At 36.2% G+C, this 20,054-nt stretch overlaps 1 protein-coding gene across 1 annotated transcript in view; it reads right to left on the bottom strand.

Annotated features, from left to right (window-relative positions):
• The window catches only part of LOC101397337 (uncharacterized), a 51,855-nt gene extending 32,212 nt beyond the window's left edge, over positions 1-19,643 (bottom strand). Inside the window, exons 1-4 of the mRNA XM_087431891.1 lie at positions 19,517-19,643; positions 18,283-18,338; positions 2,483-2,627; positions 2,109-2,204 (exon numbers count right to left, since the gene is read on the bottom strand). Coding sequence (XP_087288017.1) covers positions 2,109-2,204; positions 2,483-2,627; positions 18,283-18,297 — 256 coding nt within the window. The 5' untranslated portion in view covers positions 18,298-18,338; positions 19,517-19,643. The remainder of the gene's footprint in view (positions 1-2,108; positions 2,205-2,482; positions 2,628-18,282; positions 18,339-19,516) is intronic.
• Positions 19,644-20,054: the final 411 nt, after the last annotated feature.

Raw genomic sequence — 20,054 nt, 5'->3', positions numbered from 1 at the left:
TCTATAAAGATAAGAAAGATCTTATACAAATATAAATCAGATGTTGCTCATTTGCCAAAATATACTAATAAATTAGGAATAAAATTGAAATCTTTAATAAGACTTATAATACTCTCATCTTTTGGACCATAGCTGCCTGACATAACCTCCTGCCCCTCCTCCCATCAACCATTTGCCTTTGGCCACTGTGACTTTTTTTCACTATTTCTAAAAAATGCCAAGCACGTTCCTACCCATGGGCTTAGCAGTTGCTATTACTCTTGCTGAGAAGAGGCAGAACTCATATTCCACTCTAATGGTAATCTCCTTAAGGTTTCCCCTGACTACTCCTCTTAAAGAAGCACACTCAATCAATTGAACCCTGCTCTAATTTTTTTGATAGTTTTTACCACTACAGAGCATTTAATACACATATATACCTGTTTATGTCTTTAGCTACTTTTTTAAATTAAAATATATTTGACATATAACTGTGTAAATTTAAGGTATACAGCATGTTAATTTGATACATTTATATACTGTACTATGATTGCCATCAGTGATCATTAACACCTCTATCATGATACATACTGTCATTTCCTATTAGTGGTTGGAATAATTATGCTCTAGTCTCTCAGCAAGTTTGATGATTATAATACCATATAGCTGTCCACACTCACTATACTGAGCATTAGATCTCAAAAGCTTATTTCCTACTTGCTACAAGTCTATACGCTTAAACGACAACTGTCCTATTCCCTCACCCACCAGCCCCTGCTAACTACCATGTTACTCTCTGTTTTTATGACTTTGGCTTTTTTAGATTTCACATATATGAGATACAATATAGTACTTGTCTTTGTCTGACTTATCTCACTTAGCATTCCACATGTGCTTAGAGTCCATCCATGTTGTTGCAAATGGCAGGGTGTCCTCCTTTCTCATGGCTGAATAATATACCTTATATATGTATATATATACACACACACACACACATCTTCTTTATCCATTCACCCATTGATGGGCTCTTAGGCTGTTTCTGTATGTGGCTAGTGTGAACAATGCTGTGATAAACATGGGAGTGCATATATCTCTTCAATATCCTGTCTTCATTTTGGGTATATACCCTCACGTGGAATTGATGGATCATACGGTAGTTCTATTTTTAAATTTTTGAGGAACCTCCAGACTGTTTTCCACAGTGGCTGAACCAATTTACATCAATACCAACAGTGCAAAAGTGTTCCCTTTTCTCCCCATCCTTACCAATACTTGCTATCTCTGGTCTTCTTGATGCTAGCCATTCTAAATGGTGTGACATGATATCTCATTACATTTTGATTTGCATTTCCCTGATGATTAGTGATGCTGAGTATCTTTTCACATACTGGTTGGTCATTAGTGCTACCTGTATAAACTCATTAAGACACATTATTTTTTTCATCACAATACTCTCAACTCTTAGAATATACAGGTACTCAAAAATTATTTGAATTGGGGCCAGCCCAGTGGCGCAAGCGGTTAAGTATGTGCGCTCCACTGCGGCAGCCCGGGGTTCACCGGTTCGGATCCCGGGTGCGCACCAATGCACCGCTTGGCGGGCCATGCTGTGGCGGCGTCCCATATAAAGTGGAGTAAGATGGGCATGGATGTTAGCCCAGGGCCAGTCTTCCTCAGCGAAAAAAGAGGAGGATTGGCAGATGTTAGCACAGGGCTGATCTCCTCACACACACACAAAAAAATTATTTGAATCAAAAAATGGGTGTATGAAGGAATGCCTCAGAACAGCAAAAATGCAGTGCCATGGAGTTAAGGTGGGCAACTGAACTTGCTTCGAGAAACATAGAGTAACCGAGAAAGAAAACAGTAAAGATGAGGTGTGCAAAGACCTGACTGTTGACACATGTAAGAATGGTAAATATTCAAAAAGTGAATCAAAAAGAACATTTTTTGTGAGAGTGGCATCTGGAGGTTTGATTCAAAAATCAGTATTCTCAGTCACTTCCAAGGATTAGGATTTCTAAAGAGATATTCTTGCAAAAGACATTGCAAAGTTGTCAACCTCTGGATTAACCACGGGAAAATAATAAATCCCCGGATGTTCATCTGTGCAGTATATGTTAACTCACCTGGGAACGTCTGGCTTGGGAATTCTTCCTCTAATATCCATGGCTCCTCTCCTTGCTCCAGCTTGAAGATCACTTCTGGTTTGGTAACACAATACCCTGTCAAAGTGAAATAATTTAGGACTTGGACCAGGTGGCCTAGACTTCAGGGCCTCTGAAAGAGCAGGAAGCATCTGGAGGTGCTCAATGAAGGTGCCATTGAACATTTCACTGGAGTGGTAAACAAAATATCTTCCTCCTGCCCAAAAGTGATCTACCAACACTGACTCCTGAATTCCAATCTCAAATATCTTTAAACTCTTACAGAGCATCCATATGCTTCATAATTAAAACAATTTAAAAATGCTATTTAGAATTACATAATAAACAGATCTTACCCACTGAGACGAGGTTGTTGTAGTTCTCCAGCATCACATCTCTATACAGGGACCTCTGAGTTGAGTCTAGGTGCTGCCACTCCTCCTGGGTGAAGCCCACAGTCACATCCATAAATGATACTGATCCCTGGAATTTCTGTTCAATCTGAAACGTTCAGAATTAGGTGACATGGAAAAAGCTGTATGGGAACTAATCTTCACCATAATTATTATTTGCGGATTACCAAAATGGTTTGCAGAATGTTTGTTTTGCATTATACTTTGGGGGAAAAAGAGAAATCATAAAGAAATATTCCCCCATTGCATTAAGGTATTATTCACATGCAAAAATTATCAAGTCCCCACAATGTATCTGGAACTATTCTAGTTCTTGGAAATACTAAGATTAACAAAAATCTTCTTGTATTTAAGAAGCTTTCAACCTGGTAAGAAAACATATGCAGTAATATGTCACAAGCGCTATGGTAAAAGTACACACAACACAGACTAACATAACTGAGGAGCAAAATCAGTTCTATTTTGAGCTTCAATGAAGAAGAATGATCATTGGATGAAAAGTAACACTGTGTTCTTCGTGAACACACAGCCACGGCACAAGCAAAGGCAGGCGGCCTCAAACACATTCAGGAAATGAGCAAAAGGGCACATAGCACAGGAGTTGAGAATACAGCCTGGAGCTGTGATAAGAGACAGGGCCATGGAGGTATTCAGGGAATGGATTACAGTAATTGTAGACCAACATTCTCCATAGTATGTGATCACTTTCCACGTTAAAGAATATTTTTTAGCACTACAGAAGTTTTTATTTATAAATTATAGAAGTAATCAATACATTTATTACAACTTTAATTTTACTCTTACTTAGACTTAAAAACATAGAAAGATAGCCTAATATTTTATTTCACTGCAATACATGTTCTAGGTTCTAACCTTTCGATTCCGAGACAATAATTAGGATGTATAGAAAATGAGAAGGAAAGATTTTGGAACTGTTGTACTTGAAATGTCTGTAGAACATTTACAAGAAGATATCCAACTGGGTTGTTTTTGATATCACCTCAAGTGCATGCCTCTACTTTAGGGATCACTGTTGTGGAGAAAGGGAAGCCAAAGGAGTGATTTGAGCATATACTAAAGTTATACGACCAAGTTTTTGTTTCTAGAACCAATTCTCTTGAAAAAGGGGAGGGAAAGCTAAAGGACAAAACAACACCATTTACATAAACTATTACAGTAGAAACTGGGATGCAAATAGGGCACCGATGAAAGGAGATAGACGGCAACAGAACGTAGTCACCAATTCATTGGCAGAAAGGAAATGTTTCCTCAGGATATATGCATAAACAGCTGTACAGGTACTAGAGTCACAAAGTTAGCCAGGAAAATTAGGACAAAATAGATTGGGCACTGTATTTCAGCAAGATATGTCTTATATATAATAAACTTAAAGCATAATACTGGAAGTCTAGAATGAAAATAAGGATTCGGTAGACGTTAATAATTTGGTGGTATTCGAAGTCATCAAGAATAAATAAGAAAACTCTGAAAGAATTAAGAAACTGAAAATAATCAAGAATGGAAGCTGAGAGAAAACCACTTTTTAACTGGCTTACAGAGAAGGAATGGGCCATGCAGACCATGAAGGAATTTTCTGAAAGGTGGATATCAAAATAAGAACAAATAGTTTTAAAAACTAAGAGATGATATGATCATCCCAATAGATACAAAAAAGCATGATTAAAAAAAACTTGGCAAACTAGAAATAGAAAAGAATTTTCTCAATGTGATAAAGGATTTTTACAAATACCCACAGCAAATATCACAGTTAATGGTGAAATATGGAAAGTGTTCAACCTAAAACTAGGACCAAAATAAGGATGCCTGCTATCTCCAATTTTATTCAACATTTTTTGAAAGTTCTTAGAGTAATATGGGAAAACAATCATATACACAGAAAATCTAAATAAAAGTATCTAAAATAAAAGTTTTAGAAATTAGATACAAGTTCAATTTAACAAATTTCAGAAAATAAATTTTTTAAGGTACAATTAACAAGAGCATGAATAATATGAAAATCCCTATAAATAAAATTACAAAATATAATGAAGAAAAATAAAGAAGACCCAAATAAATGAAGGGATATAATAAATTCCTGGATAGGAAGGCTCAATATTATAAAAATATCAATTTTCTCCATGCAGATGTACAAATTCATAGCAATCTCAAACAAAATCCCAGCAGATACTTTCTTGGATATTAGACAAGCTAATTCTAAAACACATGAAAATGTGAAGGGCTAAAAACAGACAAGACAATCTTGAAGAAAAATAAAGCCAGAAGAAATACTTCACTCAAATTTCTTTAAAACTCTGTCATACCCTAAACCCAGCTACCCTATTCTCTGATTCCAATGGGCCTAATGATGACAGGGATAATGGCCCTGGTCACTGGTGCATTAGCAGGAGATACCATTTATAATGCAGTCACTATCCAAGAAGTCACTGCCACAGTGCCCACGGTGGCTGGCAAATCAGGTTTAGACTTTAAGATATTAAAAAGCCCATTATCTCTTTAGATCTTTTGACAAACCAGGGTGAAATCTATGCCTTAGCAAATACATCTTACTGGTTCTATGTTAATGCTAGAGGCACTACAGAAAAAAGTACAGGTTACTGGAAAGAGCCACCTGGCTAACAAAAAAGAGTCAGCCAGACCTTACAGAACAAATCTGGAATGGAGTCAAACAAGCCCTTCCCAGCCTAACTTGGTTCCTCCAGCTCTTAGGTCCCTTGGTAGCTATCCTCCTCCTTTTGCTGTTTGGACCCTGCATACTTAATTGTTTGATACAACTTATGACTAAGCACACTGAAGCTATAAAATTACATATGGCTGTAACACAAGGATATGAACAGCTCAGAGCCAGGCCTGGTCATCCACAAATCTATCTTTGACTAGCTGGGGAAAAATTCTGCTCCTCTACTAATCCCTATAACAATGCCCATGCTCAGCAGGAAGTAACTACAGAAGACAGAACTTCGCCCCATGCCCCTTAAGAATGAGGAGAAGGATAAAACTAGAGGAGGGATTTTGTCACCAGCTACCTGCCCGAGTTGCTTAAAGAGTTACTTAGGCTTAAAGAGTTGCTTGTTGCTTAGTTGCTTAAAAAAGAAAAGTCCCGGGCCAGCCTTGTGGCTTAGCGGTTAAGTGCGTGCGCTCCGCCACTGGCGGCCCGGGTTCAGATCCCGGGCACGCACGGACACACCTCTTCTCCGGCATGCTGAGGCCACGTCCCACATACAGCAACTAGAAGGATGTGCAACTATGACATGCAACTATCTACTGGGGCTTTGGGGAGAAAAAGGGAAAAAAAGGAAGAGGATGGGCAATAGATGTTAGCTCAGAGCCGGTCTTCCTCAGCAAATAGAGGAGGATTAGCACGGATGTTAGATCAGGGCTGATCTTCCTCACAAAAAAAAAAAAAAAAAAAAGAAAAGTCCCATCAGCAGTTAGCAGCTCCTCAAAATAACTGGGAAGTCCTTAAAACAACTTTCCATACCTAGCACTTTGTTTTGAAGTTATGCATGCTTATAGAAACTAAGGTGGCACATTGAGACAGAATGTTGTCAGATGGCCAAACCACAAAACCAGCCCAAATCAGAAAGATCCAAGACGGTGATGGGGTGCTGTGCACAGAAGGCGTGTGCAGAACATGCTGCACGCAAGAAGGGAGACCTGCACATGCCCCAAGATAAAATCTCCTCTATACATATTCATCCCCTACCCCAAATAAAAGGGACCCACTCCCCATGCTCAGGGAGCCATAGCTTTGTGAAATTATTCCCTATGGTCTCCATTTTATTTGCTGCATGCTGCAGATAAAATTTCCACTTTGTGTGACAACTACTTCTGGTGTAGTTTGATTAACTTGCCAAGAAGAGGACTCACATTTGGTCTGGTAAAAGTTACTAGCATGTATATGTGTGTTCAAAAAAAAAGAGCAGTATACAGTCATGATGAATGCACCTTACACACTTTACTGTATGTATGATATAGCAAATAAAAAAAACAAAAACAAAAACCAACAACCAGAATCCAAATGAGGAGGAAAATGGCATACACAAAATAGTGAATGAATATATGAAAGCAGCAATAACTAGCTGCCAGTAAATCCACAGCCAGCAGCTATATGAGTTTGCAACAGGATAATTTATAGCTTCCAAAAGGAAAGAGGTTTGAAATTGTGACATTTTCTTAAGTTGCTAATAAAGAATATGTAAACAAAACCTTAGTATCTGTTGATGCAGCTGCATATCATGAGTACTAAGACTGAGGTTCCTTAAATATCTGAAGTGGGAGAATACACTGATTGATAAGTAAAGTAAGATGAGTTTATGAAGAGATTAGGTGGAGCAAGATAATAAAATCAGCAACAGAACACAAAGATCTTTTCAAGTCATTTTCAAAAGCAGTAGGCACCTAATGACCAACTAAGAAAACTTCCAGTATCATTTCTAGCAAGCAGTTCTCACACTTCAAGTACCAACTTAGCAGATTCTACCTCACTCAGAAGAACAGGCAATTTCCAGTAGACTCAGGCTCAAAATATCTCAAATTTGTCAACTGTCAAACTGTGTATTCTTCAAATGAACTATTCCATATAGATCCCAAGTATAAAGTCTCATTAAGTTGTATAGTAACAGTACCTAAAACATAAAGCTAGTGTAGGATTGCATTAGCTAATTCAGAAAATTTACTTAACATAGTACCCACGCTCATAGTTAGAACTCACCACTCAAAAAAGATATATTCAACTCACAGTAGCTCTCATTTCTAAAGAAACTGTCTTTAAAAGAATATTAAAAATAGTCTTCATTAAGGAAAACAAAATAGTTCAGATGACTTCCACAAAATACAGGATAGTGGAAGATGACTGAAGTAAATGTGAAGAAAATATAGAGTTACAGTAATAATAAAAACCCTTTTATATTTTGATAGAAAATTATACGCTTAAACCTCAGTGTAAACTTAAATTATAATTAATACTAGAACAAAAATAGAATACTGAACCACTAGAAGGAGTAAATACAAAAAGTAAATCATCAAAAGTCACTTGGTAAATTATATTAGTGACGAAATATTCGCTTCACCTTTCAATCAGGTCCCATCCCACCAGCCTGTCCCTATAATTCCCACCCAGCGACATCAAGCTGGGCCACATAACTTGCTTTGGCCAATGAAAAGTGATAGAGGCAAAGTGTGTCACTTTAGTAGAAGTTTTTGAAGCCATCATCTCTCATCTTTGATCCCAGAATGAAGAGTACACGGGACAGAGCCACAGTTTACCCAGTAAGATCACGTACATAAGCAAAAAATAAATTTAGGGATCTTATGTTACAACAGAATATTGCATTCTAAGTTAACTGATTCAGTATCAAAGAAAAAAAAAACAAAATAAACCAACAAAACATGAATGAACAACCAACAAGAAAAAGTATAGTGAATAAATACACTGTGAGATGGAGGAACTAAAATCAAACAATAATAAATGAACATAGGTTAAATAACGCAATATAAAAAACAATTATCTTATTTTAAACTTGAAACTCCTGCTTTTTAACCAGAAAAAATCATAAGGAAAACAAAATAAGACTATGCTTATATCTCTATTGTAGACTTATAATAATGTCAAAATTATGTGAGTTTGTTTGAAGGCCCTAGACAATTCTGAGTTTCTCCTTATCAGGAGCTATGTCTCATTCTTAGAATCCTCAGCATCTGGCACACAAGAGGATATATAATATTCAAAAATGGTTGCTGAATGAATGAATGAAGGACTAATTAAGTTACATTATAGAGAATACCAATTGCAGTGAAAGGGAGACTTACTTTAATGATAAAAATAGTTGCAGTCAAGTGAAACAGAACAGATAGCCAGACATAAATGCACACATACATGGTCAACTGATTTTTGACAAGACACCAAGAACACACAATGGGGAAAGGATAGTCTCTTCAACAAATGGTGCTGGGAAAACTGTATATCCACATGCAAAAGAATGAAACTGTACCCCTATTTTACACTACTCACAAAAATTAACTCGAAATGGCACAAAGACTTAAATGAAAGACCTGATACCATAAAACTCCTAGAAGAAAATCTAGAGAAGTAGCTCTTTGATATCACTCTTGGCAATGACTTCTTGGTTAAAACACCAAAAGCACAGGCAACAAAAGCTAAAATAAACATGTAGGATTACATCACACTTAAGAACTTCTGCACAGCAAAGGAAACAATCAATAAATTGAAAAGGAAACCGTATAGAATGAGAGAAAATATTCACAAACCATATATCTATTAAGGGGTTAATAGTTAAAATATATAAAGAACTCATATAACTCAAAAGCAAAAAAGTAAATAATCCAATTAAAAAATGGGCAAAGGATCTGAATAGACATTTTTCCAAAGACAAACAGATGGCCAATAGGTATATGACAAGATGCCTAAGATCACTAATCATCAGGGAAATGCAAATCAAAACCACAATGAGGTATCACCTCACACCTGTTAGAATGCATATTATCAAAAAGACAACAGTGAACAAGTGTTGATGAGGTATGGAGAAATGGAGACCCTTGTGAACTGCTGACTCAGAATGTAAACTGGTGCAGCAACTATGGAAAACACTATGAAGGCTCCTCAAAAAATTAAAACTAGAACTACTGTATTATCCAGCAATTCTACTTGTGTATATAAATCCAAAAGAAACAAAATCACTATCCCAAAGAGATATCTGCACCCCAATGTTCATTGCAGCATTATTTACAATAGCCACAACATGGAAAACAGCCTAAGTGCCCTCATCAGATAAACAGATAAAGAAAATCTGGTGTGTATATATACAGTGGAATATTACTCGGCCACAAAAATGAAGGCAATCCTGCCATTTGCCACAACATGGATGGACCTTGAGGGCATTATGCTAAATGAAATAAGTCAGATAAAAAAAGACAAATACTATAAGGTATAACTTCTATGTGGTATCTTAAAAAAAAAAAAAAAAGGCCAATTTCATAGAAACAGAATAAAATGGGGGTTGCCAGGGGCTAGGAGGGGGAAATAGGTGATGTAAATCAAAGGGTACAAATTTTTAGTTATAAGAAGAATAAGTTCTGAGGATCTAATGCACAGTATGGTGGCTACAGTTAGTAATACACTACTGTATACTTGAAAGATGCTGACAGTAAATCTTAAGCAGTCTCACCATCACAGAAAAAAAAAAGAGTTCACCAATTATTTTGATCTTGGTAATCATTCCACAATGTATATGTAAATCATATCATTACACTGGACATTTTAAATATATACAATTATATCTGTTGATTATTTTCAATAAAGTTAAAAAATTAAGGTCAACCAATTTATCTAAGTTTGAAGAGTGTCAGATATAAGAAAATTAAGGAAGGAAACATGCAGAATTCTCATCTCCATGTATGAAATAAATAATCTGATTCTGACTCATGGCTTTAGCTTAATGATATTCTTGAGACTTCTTCAGATAAACAATTTAATTTGCCATCACCTTTTTCATTGTGATTTTTGTAATTTTTATTGAAGTATGATATATATAAAAAAACAATGCACACAGTACTTAAGTGCTCAAATGGCTCAATGAAATTTCACAGAGTGAGCACACTCCTTTAACCAGCATCCAGATCAAGAAACAAAACATTACCTGAGACCCAGAAGCTCCTTCATGCCCCTATCTAGCAGCTACCTCCTATCCTACTCTTACATGATAACCACAATGACTACCACTATACACACTGATATACCTAAAATGAAAAAGTCAGAAAACACCAAATAGAGATATTGGCAAGTATATGAAGCAACTGGAACCTTCATACCTTGCCAGTGGAAGTATAAGTAAATATATACACTTTGGAAAAATATTTGGGAATTTCTACTAAAGCTATACTGTCATGCGCCACATAACGTTTCGCACATACAACAGATCACATATACCACGGTGGTCCCATAAGAGTAGTACCATATAGCCCAGGTGTGTAGTAGAGTAACTACTCTACTACATCTAGGTTTGTGTAAGTACACTCTATGATATTCACACAATGATGAAATCGCCTAATGATGCATTTCTCAGAATTTATTCTCATCATTAAGCAAAGCATGACTGTGTGCAGTAATTCCTCTCCCAGTTATATACTCAACATTGATGAGTGTTTTTGTCAACCAAAAGGCCTGTCTAAATGTTCACAATATTTTATTTATAATAGCCAAAACCTGGAGACAGTCCAAATGCCCATCAATGAGAAATAAATGGTAATATAGTCATATAGTGGAATACTATACAGCAATTAAAAAAACTGATACACTCAGCAAAATGGATCAATCTCATAGACACAATACTGAGTGAAAGTGAGACATACAAGCAAAACTAATCAACAATAACAGAGGCTAGAATAATGATGAACTTGGAGCACCAGAGAACCTTATGGACACTGAGTGGTAATTACTTAGATATATACATACATAAATATTCATCAAGCTGGACATTTGAGTTACGTGTACTTTTCTTCAATGAACTGAGAAAAAATACAAACATTTTTTGGAATTTATAATATACGTTGACTAAGTTCCTGAAATAGAATCCATATACTGTTCATGCAACTAATAGACTGAAACAAAAGATTATAAAATACCATAACAAAAGCAAGGAGCTTGTTTGGGAGTGACATGGAAATACAAAATCTTTCTGAAGTTCTCTTCTAGATTGGATGAAAGCGGAAAAATGGACAATCGAACGATCTTGATGAGAAAACATTATAACATAGATATGTTAATAAAGAAATAAATACAGATTCAATTATTACAGCTAGTAATGTGCTGGTAATCAGAACTGGAAAGCAGCAATCTACCAAATTAGAAAAAAAAGAAAATAAATTTGACCAGCAGTGCAAAAAATAAGAAACAGTATGATAAAAACTATAATATAAAGTAGAACATACAAAATATCAATGTTATCCCAAGATAATAGAGTAAATTCTAAAAAAACGAAAAACAAAAAAACCCTAAGCTATAAGATGGCATATGAATGTGCTAAATTTCTTATCAATGACAGACATAGCTGATTTGAAAACAAAACCTGCCATAGGTTATTTGCAAGAAAAGATCAAGAAATTTGAAAACAAAATGATAGGCAAATATCAAATAAGCTACGGAAAATAAAAGCAAAATAAAAGTAGGTCTGGCTGTATTTACATCAGATAAGGTAGCACTGAGAGCCAAAAGAATTAAATGAGCAAAGAGGATTCTCCAAGAAGTGAAATAATACATTTATCTTTCTTGGCACCAAGTACCATAAAAGCCAATCACATAAGGAAAAAACTACTATTATGAGGACACTTTGATTAAAACACTCACATATCCATGAAAATACAGGAGGTAGGAAAACAAAGGAGAATATTATATTAAATCCCAGAGGAAATAGATGTTTTCTTTGGAAACTTTAAGAAACTATCAAAATTGATTCTGAAAGAGACAGAAAATTGGTCTAAAGACCAACAACCAGAAATATGATTTAATAATTAATTAAAGATCTTGAAGATCTACCATGGAAAAATCACCAGTGCCAGATATTTTTAGAATTGAAAGTCTAGCCACCATTAATAAAATGACAATCCATGTAATTTAATAAAATGACAATCCATGTAATTTAATAAAATGACAATCCATGTAATTTAAACACCCTAGACCACAAGAAAATACTTGTTAACTATCATAAACTTAATACCAAAACAAAATATTGTTCAAGAAGAGTTCATATTTCATTTTGATACAAATATTCTAAATAAAACATTGGCAAACTCAACTCACAACAATCTATTAAAAGAGTAACTCAGCATGTCTAACTGGAACACTCCAGGTTCCAAAGAGGTTCCAGAAAAGTAAATTATTTTGTTCACAGTTATGTGCTCCAAACACTTAAACCAGTCCATAACAGGTGTTCAAAAAATATTTGCTGATGAATGACCAAGTATATTTTTTCCAAAAATTCAAGCTTAGGTTAGACAAATGGGAGCTCCAGATACTGGAATTATCTGACTCAGATTTAACAACTGTGATTAAAATGAAGAAGGAAAAAAGATGGCAAGATGGAGAATTTCAATGAGAAAAGTGAATACTGTGAGAAAGACTGAAGATAAATGGAAAACCTTAAAAATAGCCAGAGATAAATGAAACATCACTTCAAAGGACAAAATGTACGCCCAAACTACAGAATATATATACTTTCCAAATTCACACAGACCTTTTGTACCCAAATCGACCACAGTCTGGGCCACAAAGCAGATTTCAACAACCTTCAAAGATTTGATATCACAGAGAGAATGTTCTTTTTGCACAGTGTTTAAGATAGCAATCAGCAATGAAAAGATTAACCATAAAATTTCCCAATGTTTACAAATTAAGAGATACATTTCTAAATGGAGATTTGAGCATATTTTTAAATGAATTATCAAAAATACAACTTACCAAAACCTGTGAGATACAGCTAAAAAGTCATGCTTAGAAAAAATATATTCTTAATAGCATATGTTAGAAAAGAAGAGTAAAAAAAAAAATCAGTAAGTACCCATCTTCTTTTTCAGAAAAAGCAAATTACACCCTATGTAAGGACATGGAAGGACATATTACAGATCAGACATATATGAATTAAAAAATATATACATACAATAAAGAGAGAAAAGACAAAGCCAAGTCTGTTCTTTGAAAAAGACTTGACAATGCCAGAGCAAGACTGATGATGATATAAAGAAGAAAGGCCCATTCACCAATATCTGGCATGAAGAAAGAACACCCCTATATAGGTCTTACAGTGTATGAAAATATAATGAAGAAATTAGGGGCCAATAAATTTGAAAATTTAGGAAGGTCAAATTCATAGGAAAAAACTACTTATCAAAATTTATTTTTTAAAAAAAGAAAATCTAATGTCCCATATTTATTAAGGAAATTTAATCTATAATTTAAAATCTTCCCATGAAAGAAACTCCAGGCACAGATGGCCTCACAGGTGAATGAATACCTAAGGAAGAAATAGCAACAAAAATAAAAACAAAATCTTATAGTGACAACAAGAGGAAATACTCAAGAATTCACATTATGAATTCAACATAACCTTGATAATAAACCTAACAAGAACATATCCCCCCAAAAACATATAGGTCAATCTCTTTCATGGACACAGATGCAAAAATCCTAAATAAAATATCAACTAAGGCCAGCAATATATAGAAAGTATAACATTACCCATTTAGGTCTATTTCGGGAATATTTACTTAGTTTTACATTTGAAAATTAACGTAATTCACCAATGAAGAAAATAAAAGAGACAAATCATATGATGATTTCAATAGATGCCAAAAACCATTTGATAAAATTTAACAAGCCCTCTTGGAAAAAAAAAAAAAAACACTTTAGATAACTAGGAATAGCAGGGGACATCCTCGATGTGGTAATAGAAAAAAATACAGCTAAAAATCACACATTGAAAGGAAACCTTTCCCTTTGAGAAAAGAATCAAAACAAGAAAGTCTACTCTTGTTTCTACTCAGTATTATATATTAGAGGACCTAGCAGTGCAATAAAGAAAAAAAAGGTTTAAGAATTGGAAAAAATTATTAGAAGGTGTAATTAAAGATATACATATATTAATAAAAACACTAAATACACTGAAATAACTAACAATAGGTGTGCAAAAATTACACAGAATAACTTTTAAAATTACTAAAGACTTACATAAATGTAGGAAACATACCATGTTCATGGATTAGAAGCTTCAATATCAAAAAACTAGCAATTTTCCCCAAATTTATTTATAGATTCAATTCAACCCCAAAGAAAGTCCCAGCAGGTTATTTCGTGAACACTAACAACATTTATATGGGAACGCAAAGGGCCAAGAAAAGCCAGGATCCTGGTGAACACGAAAAATGTGAAAGGACATACACTACTAAAAATAAAGACTTTTTATCAAATGTGGTACTAGCATAAGAGACAAAAGAAACCAATGGAGCAGAATAGAGTCCAAAAAAGACCCAGTCATAGACGTGTACATTATTACGACATTTGTCACACTGAAAAACAGTTGGGAAAATAATTTTTCAAAAATGATCCTAGATAAATTGTATGGGAAAAAAGTAACCTGATGTCTACCTCACACAAAAGTGAAGATCAGTTCCATAAATTAGGCATAAATGTGAAAGCCAAAACAATAAATACTTAAAAAATAACAAAGGAGATTATCTTCATGACCTTGTAGGAAAATTAATTTTAAACAGGACACAAATAACAGAACACTAACAAATTTAATAAACTAATCTAGGGATTGGCAAACTTTTCCTTGTAAAGAGCCAGACAGTATTTTAGGCTTTGAGAGCCAGATGGTCTCTGCCACTTCAATATTTAACTCTTCCCCTGAAGCCACAGATGATATGAAAATGAATCAGCAGGGAGGTATCAGGGATTGTGAGAGGGGTACCAGGGAAGCTTCGGGAGTGCTAGTAATGTGTGTTTTGACCTATGTATTAGTTACATGGGCAGTGGATTTGGAGTAAATTCATTGAGCTCTATACTTAAGATTGGTCTATATCTGCTATACACATAGAACAAGATTTATTAAAAATTAAAATACATTTTAATTTATTGATCAAAGAAGGATCAGAAAGAAAAATGAAACCTGTGTAGGAAAAAAAAGCACTATATATTGATACTTGGATTTTGCAGCTGAAGTGGCACATAGAGGGATATTATATCCTTAAATGCACATATTAAAAAGCTTTAAAATAAACTCATCTTCAACAAAAAATTAGAAAAAAACAGCCTCTAACCAAAAACAGTTGAAGGAAGGAATAAAGGCAAAAGTAAAAGTTAATGAAAATCATAGTGAAAATTAATAAAACCAAAAGCTGGTTCCTTGAAAGACTAATATGTATCAGTGATAAAAATTAGTCCAAAAAAATAAAAAGGCACAAATGAAAAACTGTTAGGGATAAAAAGCAACAGATTAAACATTTTTAAAATGATAAGAATACTATGGAGAAGTTTATGGAAAAAATACTGACAAACAGAATTATGTAGATCATTAAATGAATAACACTTTTTAACCAAGTAGGGCTTATTTCGGAACATAAAGATTAGTTATCAAGAAATGTGGAAATATAATTCAATAGATCCAAAAAGAAAAATGCTATCATCATCCCCATAGAATGTTAAGTAGGCATTTGGAAAACATAACCCTCATTTTTAACAAAACAAGACTCAATGGATACTTTGTGACCCTGACAAAATCTACTTCAGTCCAAAGCCAGCAGCACACATAATGAAGAAACACGGCAGGCATCCCACTCAGATATACTTTGCTAGTCCTTTGTCATGAAGTATTATCCTTTTATTGTGCTGCTTATTTTTTACAGATGGACAAATATAAAATTAGATCCTTTCACCACATTATATTAAAAAAAATTCCCAATAGATTAAGGTATTAAATATTAAAAAAAAATTTCAAATTTGATATTTTTAGACAAAATATAGACAAATTTCATTAGGCCCCTCAGGTAAAGAAAATAAGAATAAAAAACAGAAGACACAGAGGATGGCCCAGTGGTGCAGCCGTTAAGTGCATGCGCTCCCCTTTGATGGCCCAGGGTTCGCAGGTTCGGATCCCAGGCGCACACCAACGCACTGCTTGTCGAGCCATGCTGTGGTGGCATCCCATATAAAGTACAGAAAGATGGGCACGGATGTTAGCCCAGGGCCAATCTTCCTCAGGAAAAAGAGGAGGATTGGTATTGGATGTTAGCTCAGGGCTGATCTTCATCACCACACAAAAAAATAGAAGACACAAAAGGGTTGTATCACAAGATAAAAAGTTTCAGAAAGGATACAATTAAGCTAAAAGACAAAAAGCCTATCTACTGAGAGAAGAATTAGTAACAATTATAACAAAAGATAACCATTTAAAATACACAGGGAATTCTCATAACTCAGTAGAAGAAAAAAACCTGAAAAGCCATAAATTTATGAAAACTGCACAATTTCAATAATCAGAAGAAAAGTGAACAGTCAAGTTTTTCACCCATTAGTGTAGAAGTAATTTTTATATCTGGAGAGGAGGAAGGAAAAGTCATTTTCTAATATATAACAATGAACCTAGAACAAATAGAAATCATCATATCCTATAACTCAAAAATATTAATCATAGGATCCTAGAGCAGTGATTCTTAAACTTAGTGAATATCAGTATCACATGGACACCTGCTTAAAACACACATTGCTGGGCCTCACTCCCAGAATTTCTCTTCCAGTAGGTCTGGGATGGAGTATGAGAATCTGCATTTCAAACAAGTTTCTAGGTGATGCTGCTGCTTCTGGTCAAAGAACCTCACTCTGAGAAGCACTGAATTTGAGTCTGGAGATACACTTGGATTTGTGCAGAGAGAATAACAAGGATATTCATAGCACTATTACTGAAAAATGGAAATTACCTAAATGTCTGCCAATAAAATATAGTATTTAGAATACAGTGTAGCCATACAATGGGAAAATACAACATTAAAAGGAATAAACTACATATGGATAGATCTCAAATTACTGAGGAATTGGGGGGGAAAATGTGTATCATATATACATTAAGATAATTTACATATTTTTTAAAGGCACCTAAAACAATAAACAGTATTGTTCAACTATCTCCATACTTTTTCAATGTACATATAGAGATAAAACGAGACTAACAGACAAAGGATGAAAACTTGGAAGTAAACTAGGGGGAATGATAACGAAGACTCCAAGAGGGAACCATGAGAAGAGTGGTATCAGAAGCCAACAAAGGAAGCTTTCCAGATGAGAGAAGTCAGTAGGGTGATGTAGCAGCTGTCCCAAGAAGGCAACTACCATTAAGTCATTGGCAATCTTTACCTGGATAGAGTCTGAAAAGTGGAGGGGAAGAACCCACACAGAATGCTATGAGATAAAATCTGACTGAGAAGCTCAGAAACATTTACCAGAGAATTTAACTTTGAACCATCTGCTGGACAACTTGTATACACAGCCTGGCTAAGAAAAAATAGAGAGAGTTTTTTAACAGGCATGCAGGCCATTCATTCCTCTAAACATACTAGGTTTCATACCAGGATCAAATAAGACCATCATAAAATTGACTACAGTCAGCCCTCTGTACCTGTGAATATAGAACCTGTGGATACGGAGGGCCAACTAAGTGATGGGCATCCTGGGATTATGGTATCCAGGTGGTGGTGGTGGGGGGTCTTGGAACCATTCCCAGCAGATACCAAAGGGCTTGAACCATATCTTGGACTCTCTTACTCTCAGTGAGGAAGAGTTTTAGGCACTCATTTCAGGGCTGTCACTAGAAGGCTCTTCACTATGTGACCCTATGTTAAGACAAAAAAAAGATATCTTCCAGGAAGTCTGTGTCTTGAAAAGAATCAGTTTGTCTGGATCCAAAATATAGTGTCTCCCTTTCTGCCATGGTTATCGGAAACATCAGAGACACATTTGCAGGTTAACTTAGAAACTCTAAGATATATAACGATCAGTATACATCTACAAGCCAACTTAGTCCTGCTGTTGATCTGGTACTTAATATTTTCTGCGAAGTTCGCTTTTTATCTATCACTAATTTCCCATCTTAACATATGGACTCTTACAAATCTCACAAAGTCCATTATAAAATAAAGTAGGTAGTAAACAAACAACTCACCTGGGATTTGTTCATTTTCTGCGGTTCCTGGAAAAATGTAGATAACTCTGAAGATGCTGCGTTAGAAAAAGAGGAATGGAGTCATGACCAGTCGGGCCCGGCTGGCAACTGCTGAATTCTCCCGCCCTCTAAAGCTACACACACCCACTAGACAGGGAGAGCGCCAATGTCCCTTTGACCTTCAGAAGGAAGAGGTGGATGTTGAAAGACAACATATCCGACTCTAATATAATCATGTGGCTCTCGGGCATAAACTTTTTCACTGGGGAAATGTAAATATTTGCTTCCTAAGGATTTTTTTTAACCGTTTAAATCTCCCTTGGCGTTCACAAAAAATTTTAAATGACAAAATTGGTTAAAACAAATAACACTCCACCTAATGTACATTAACTCTTCACCAAAACTGTTGTAAAAAAACCTTAGGGCTAAGCTGTTTATCAATCTTCCTACTACTGTTACTAAAATTTTGGTTAGTGACTCCACAGAAAGCTATAAAAAGCAGTGCTTTAAGGAAAGGTCTATGTTTTAATTTGTTTATCTTTGTTGCTGTTTCTCAAAAAGATCTTTTATAAGAAACTTTTACTTATGTGGAAAAGTAGACAGTACTGTCTTAAGAATCAGGAGATATGACTTTTAGTCTTCGCCACTAACAAACTGTAATCCTGAAAAAGTCACTAACCTTCAAGAACAAAAATAGTTTTTTTCTATCAAATGAAACAAAAATAGATAATTCTTGAATATCCTTCCTAAATGCTAGGGCAAGTCAGGACAGAGTAAGAGCATATATCAAGATGCAGTAATGGACATGATTGGAGAGCAGCTCAGACCCCAGAAAGCATAAAGGAAGAACCAAGGGAATGAGGACCACGTAGAGATTCGTGGTAACTCAATCAGCCTAGCTGTCGAGCCCTTCTTCCAATATCACGCCGCACAAGCACCCGTCACGCATGCGCACATGTTCGCCCCGTAGCATCGCCCCCTTCCCACCGGCACAGGGCACCCGTCACGCATGCGCATATGCCCTCCTGCGGCCTCAAGTACGGGGCCTCACAGATGGCACCGCCCGCTCAACGCAGAGGTTGGTCACGTGGGGATTTCGGCCCATCGTCCTGACGGAGACGCCCCCTTCCCGCCATCCCGGGGGTCCGCGGAGCTCCTCCCCACCACTCGGCACCGACCGCCTCCGGGCCGTGCTGGCCCGTCCTCGGCCCTCGTCCAACTCTCCCGGACTCACCCGCCGCTCCCTCGTCTCGTAGTACTGGCCCCAGGAGAGCGGTCGGACTCGGCGCCGCGGAACCGCCTCCCACGCGAGGCCCGAGGGAAACAGAAGGAAAAGGCGGAAGTGCACAGAGGCCGAAGGCGGAACTAGGCATGCGCAGAAGACCCGCTGGCAGGGCCGGGCAGTCGGTGCTGAACGTCAGAACTACCTTTCCCTCGAGTCTCCGCGGCCAGCTGTTCGGGATTGGCTGGGAGTGCAGGTTTACCTAGCACGTGGGAAGTTTGGGGCGTCTGAGATAGTTACCCACGCAGCTCAGAGCCTGTCAGAGGCTCCGCAGAAGTGGTGGATTACAGCTGAGTTGTGTGTGCAGCCAGTGTACATAGACACAGAGCTGTCAGGGAAAGGGAACCTGCGTGTCAATTTCACTTTTTTAAAATACTGGGAAATAGAGCCCATCAATACAATAAAAGAAGAATATCTGACACCATCAGCAACTCTCTCAGGAAAAAACAAAAGCCGGGGAGGGGGACAAGAAAGCTAGTTTATCAAAATC

This window comes from Ceratotherium simum, chromosome 6, assembly GCF_057802395.1.
Source record: "Ceratotherium simum simum isolate JZ-2026a chromosome 6, ASM5780239v1, whole genome shotgun sequence".
Taxonomy (NCBI): Eukaryota; Metazoa; Chordata; class Mammalia; order Perissodactyla; family Rhinocerotidae; genus Ceratotherium; species Ceratotherium simum.
The sequence above is the reverse complement of the archived record's forward strand: the minus strand, read 5'-3'. Positions and strand labels throughout refer to the sequence as shown.